Consider the following 6000-nt stretch of genomic DNA (forward strand, 5'->3'; position numbering starts at 1 on the left):
CTCCGAGCTGTTAAGAAGTCGTGTAACTACAAAACGTTTACCAGTGCTCTTATCTATTACGTATGATTTATGAAAAGGGCATATTATTTTTAACCCTTCTTTAGGTTTCTCATACTTCGAGATAAACAGATTTTAAGCCTTTAGTTTTCACTTATGTTTCCATGGAATACTAATTTCCAGAGAGTTTCAGTATCATAATATTTTTTTATTGACATTTTTTATTATATTTTAAGAAACCATGAAATTTTGCATATATTTATTATATCGTTTTGTTAACAAAATAAAAAAAATAACTATGTGATTAGATTCACATGCGTTACATTTCTGCAAAATTCAGATTTTTTTTCGCGAATTGCGGAAACTTTCTCGTAAGATTAGATGCCTTTCATTGTGCAAAAAAACATGAGAAGCCAAGTCAAGCAAATTATAAAGTCAAGCCAAGCTCAAGAAATTATTGAAAGACGTTATCGCGTTCACAAGGAATATGCATAGAAAATGAGATGGCATACGAAATGTTATTTAGATGGAGACGGTATGACACAGCCCCTAGTGCAGCCATATCCGCTATCCCCAGTGTCAGAGAAATTGATGGACCAACCGATACCTTCCGAATCGACGTAAGTACTTTCATACATCTTGTAATACATGTACACTGTCTATATTTATTAGTATCTTTAACTCACTCGAATGTTTTGGAATGTGTCGACATTACAGATCTTGTTAATCCCATTTTAAATAACTGCTCTGTACAATCTGAGATGTAACAATAATTTAATATAACGATAAACCAATTGGATATACAAAAATAAAAAAATTAAACGGAAATGATTTAATCATACAGATAGTAACTATAGTTAAATTGAAGTGCAACAATTATATACATAAGTTTCTCTTAGTTATTGTTATATAATTTTAATTTAGAACATCAAATTATTAATGAATTTATCTCGAATTAGGGATGATCTAAATTGATCTTCACATTGATGTAAAATTATATCTTTTTTTTTTTTAAGTTTTCTGGTAAATTAAGAATTGAATGTCTTAATAATAGCATTAGCCAATAATAACATCTATAAGATATACGTTGATATAAGATAATTTACTTATGATCGAAATAGAGTTACTGAATAGCGTTACGCGAATTTATCTTGCTGGTTATAAATAGATAACTATACTTTCATTTTATTTTTCAATGTAACCTATGGAAAATGTGAAGAAACAAATAACTATCTTGTTTGATCTAATTTAAAATCCAATTTAGGTAGTCCGCGGGGCAGCCACCAAACGATTAATTCATCAAGTTCTCGGCTCGTATAAACTTTCCGTTTCGCTACAATCCTCGCGGGATATGTAACATCGATCGCAATTCGAGAACAATGGCAGCGGCTTTAGAACAGCCATTACCACCGTAGCGAAATTCCATAAGATGTTAGACCTAGATTCCCTTCAGTCAGCGTTTATAACTTTCTCTCTATATGGCACCTACTATCTGACAATTCCCCCCGTACGCGTCCATAACGTGTTATTCTACTTTTTCGTTATCACAATCCGATTTCATCTGTCACAGATTTATTTTATATGAGAATAAACGAGGACACAAAAGTTTAATTGCGCTCACTTACGCATAGTCATGATAGTCTTTTTTTTATTTCAGTATTTTTAGTATGAATGAACATATTAAATCTTGTAATAAAATCTGTATACATATTTATGAGTACCAGTGATATCATAAATTTTTGTATTTAAAAAACCACCTAAATTATTTACTATTAAATATATTTATTGTTAGATTGATCATGAATAACTTCCGTTTTACTTAACAAACTGAATGTTTATATTTAAAAAACAGGATATAAGTATTGATTCGTAAGTGATTCTTAATTACTTGCAATAGATAAAATAATTAAATATTATGGATACTATATATTAGTTTCTCAGAGGAAATGATTCAGTAATTATGTATAGCGAAACTTCCTTATGAATTAACACACACACACACAATAAATGAACATATGTATTTCCAATTTTATAAAATTTAAATTTGGATTATATCATTCACGCGAAGATATCTTTTTTTAACAGAAAGAGATTTAGACCTTTTTATAGTCATATATTTATAATGAATAATTTATACGCTTTAAATCTCTCTCAAGTGCTCATACCAAAAATGGATGATGAAATCTTAGGCGACCATCGCATTTTTCATCTTTCTGGTGACCCAAAATCCCAGTTACCGGAGTTTCCGGACGAGCTCGCGTCCGCCCAACGTATTATCTTACGCGAATTCGGGGATATATTCAATCGCGACCTCGGTTTTCAGGTTTATCGCCGAGGAATGGTCCCCCTGCAGCGTTACCTGCGGCGAGGGCGTCAGGCACAGGGAAGTGCGCTGCAAGATATTCCTCGAGTTCAGCCAAACCATCGCCAAACTGCCGGACAGCCAGTGCTCCGGCCCGAAGCCGGTCGAGACGGAGAAGTGCACGATGGAGCCGTGCGGTTTGCTGGAGAACAGCCTATCCTACAGGATCGGCGACACGAGCGGATACGCCGAGTCGAGCCTGACCGACTCGTACAGTAGATCATCGTCCGGTAGTTCCGGCGGAAGCGGCTACGACAGCGGTATCAAGGTCGCCCCGGGTAGCGACGTGCAAACTACGTACTCGTGGAAGGAAACTGGCTACACCCCCTGCAGCGCAACTTGCTTAGGAGGTAACGGATCGAACGACTATTGTTCGCCAAGATTGCTTTTGATAATATACCCGGGGTGGACCGGACGGATAAGAGGCCGGGCTTCACCGCCCCGGGCGGTCCGGGATTTTAGGTTCTTAATCCGTTACATATGGATTTTAAATGATGAATTGCTTCCACTGAAGCTCGTCGCGAACGCATTAATTTTTTTCGTTGATAAACATTTATGTTGAAAAATCATCGAATTAATTTTAAAAGTATACGCAAATTCTCATATCTTACCCCCGAATAGGATTTAATTTTGCGCATCAAGATTTTGTGTGTTTAAATTATTAAGTTTTCAGATTATAGAATCAAAGAATCGCTACTATATTTTTATTATAGTAAAGCATATGCATTTTTATTATATCTTATTATATCATATTTATTATATGTATTACATTTCATTATATCTGTTATTCGGAACGTTCTCTTCGTACGTTTAATTTATAGGCGCATCTCGAACAAGTAAAACGATTTAATAACTCATTGCTATTTATTTTTTTCAATGTTTAACACGATATTTGTAAACGAGAGTATTGTGTAGAGCTAATATTAATCGTTTATTGAATAGGATTAGCGAAACGAATTTAATTCATTGACGTAGCTCTTAATTAGCCCGACAAAATCGTGCCGATGTCATTGTGCAATTAACAGCGCTCAGATATAATCGTATTAAGATTACTCTGTGTCGACTATCGCGATACAAAGGGAGGACCGTATGCTCTGAACGGATTATCTATCGTTTATGGCAAATCGCGCGCGTATAATTTATATATCTACATATATTTCTCTCTTCTCTAGGTGTTCAAGATCTTATTATAAATTGCGTGCGGGACGACACCGGGAAAACGGTGATGCCGCTTTTATGCTCGGCGGAAACGAAGCCGGAGGCGAGGATACGAGTCTGTAACGACCATCCGTGTCCTCCGAGGTAAAGCAACGCTATAACTCCGTGATATCGATCAGCTTAATGCCTAAATGTTGAGATACCGCGTTACGTAATGTTCGATTAGCCTAATCACCAAGTATCTTTGGACTGCCATAATATATTCTAATGACTTACACTAGAGGTTCTCAGTCTTCTTTGTCAAGAGGGCCGTATTAAATCTTTAACTGGGGAGAGAGAGAGCCGGATAAATTTTATTTTTGAAACTCGTATAAAAACAAAACATTTTTATTTTAAAATTCTTAGGCCGGTATTCATAGTCGGTTTTTATTTCAAGACCGACTTAAGTAATGTCTTAAGATGCTAATACGGCTCTGTGATTGGTTCATGACATCTTAAGATTGTATTTAAGACGGTCTTATAAATATAAGAACCGACTATGAATACCAGCCTTTATATATTATAAAAGTTCGACGTAGCGACAATAGAACTGCAGAACCAAAGCTCAAAATTCGTCAAAATTTCTTGGCAGGCCGGATAAAACTTAACTTACAGTACTTACACTATTAAATATATCAACTTTAATGCCTTCTCATAATAAGCATTTTTTTTTCGATAAATATGTAATCGTTTCAACAAAAAAAAACACATCTAGCACAATTTTATGAATATTTTGTTAAATGCGAACAATAATACGTTACAAACGATAAATATTTGGAAAAATTGCTCGTTTTATTTTTTGAATTCATGAAATTGTTTATCGGCTTATCTATTTAAATATTAAAAATACAAATAATTTTTTATCATACGGTTTATATTGTTTATAAGATATGTTACTGTGCAATTTTGTAACTTGTTGTAGAAACGCGATTGAGGAAAGTTTAATTAACGTTACGACGCAATTCCCTGCGCGATCTTTCTTGACAAAATGTGTCATCGTCTGTGCCCGCAGGTGGAATTATAGCGAATTCTCTACTTGCATGAGCCCTTGCGGTATTGGTATACAGACACGTGACGTTACCTGTATCCACGAGGTGACACACGGCACCGGCAAAGCAGTGCCCGTTCCAAATTACATGTGTCCGCAACCACCGCCCGCCGACAGACGATACTGCAATGTACTGGATTGTCCTGTCAAATGGAGCACGGGAGAATGGGGGAAGGTATGTTTGTACACGTTTGTATGAAGCTTTTCAACAATCTCGGCGGAAAAAGCTTTTTGTTACACACGAACTGCGGACTGATTTAAATCATTTCCCTCATTCGAAACTTTAAAATAACACGAAAGAATCCACTCAAAAGAGTCAAAAACTTTTTGTATATTTTGATTTGAAAAAAGATTGTAAAACTTGATAGTTATCCCAGAGAAATTATGCATGAACATTTTGGAAAATTCAAAAGTAATTTTTTTTCATTAATTATTACATTTTTCTATCAATGAAGCTTGTATAGTAAAGCTGTCCGCATGAAATTCCAGGATTTGAAGTATCTGATAACGATATATCCTGTTTATAACTTGATTTGTATGTGTATTGTACTTTAGAAAGTGTGTTCTCTCTAAAATTCTCTAAACTTCTCCGAGGAGGCCTGAATTAAATGAATAATTTTAGTGCTCAAAAACGTGCGGCGGCGGGGTGAAGAAGCGAGATGTAGTTTGCGAGCAGATAATGGCGCAAGGTCGCAAGCAGAGTCGCGAAGAACGCGAATGCCCGACTCAAAAGCCAGCTAACGAGAAACCTTGTAACACCAGAGCCTGCCACGATTCGGACTTAAGTTCGAGCACACTACCGATCATCACCACCTTGAACACGACGTACAATCAAACAGATATCAATGCGAAGGTGGACCTGAAAATTGGCGGAGTCGCCCAGATTTTTCAAGGGACGCCTTCTATCAAAATTCGCTGTCCCGTTCGAAAGTTTGACAAGTAAGTACAGACGCGCGATGCTATCTCGTACAGCTGCGAATCGGGGAAGATAATTACAAATGCAATGTCATTGTCAGAGCGCAGATTATATGGACGAAAGACAACAAGGAAATACGAAAGTCGAGAAAATACAAGATCAGTAGGAAGGGAGCTTTGAAGATAATCGATATAGCTACTTCGGATTCGGGAGTCTACGCTTGTATTGGTAAGCGATCTGTCTCGCCTGCCACGCTCCTATCCGTATTTCGACATGTTCCTATGAAAAATGAGCTGATAATTTTTTTTCCAGCGGGAAATTCGCACGCAGAGACGCAGTTGATAGTGAAATTTCGCTCTAAAGAGCAGATAAGTAGCGAGGAATATTTACGACTCGGCAATTCCGTTCACCTACAACGAAACGCGAATCTCGACTCTGCGCCGGCGAATTCTGGCGAAAGTCCATACACTGATCACGCAG

General features: G+C 36.6%; 1 protein-coding gene across 1 annotated transcript in view; it reads left to right on the forward strand.

Moving 5' to 3' along the window:
* Positions 1–6000, forward strand: part of LOC112454224 (protein madd-4) — a 183309-nt gene that overhangs the window by 171733 nt on the left and 5576 nt on the right. Inside the window, 7 exon segments of the mRNA XM_025015491.1 lie at positions 524–617; positions 2321–2709; positions 3532–3661; positions 4569–4779; positions 5227–5543; positions 5621–5748; positions 5833–5999. Of these exon segments, the coding sequence (XP_024871259.1) occupies positions 524–617; positions 2321–2709; positions 3532–3661; positions 4569–4779; positions 5227–5543; positions 5621–5748; positions 5833–5999 (1436 nt within the window).

This window comes from Temnothorax curvispinosus, unplaced genomic scaffold, assembly GCF_003070985.1.
Source record: "Temnothorax curvispinosus isolate PA1 unplaced genomic scaffold, ASM307098v1 QBEX01004926.1, whole genome shotgun sequence".
Taxonomy (NCBI): Eukaryota; Metazoa; Arthropoda; class Insecta; order Hymenoptera; family Formicidae; genus Temnothorax; species Temnothorax curvispinosus.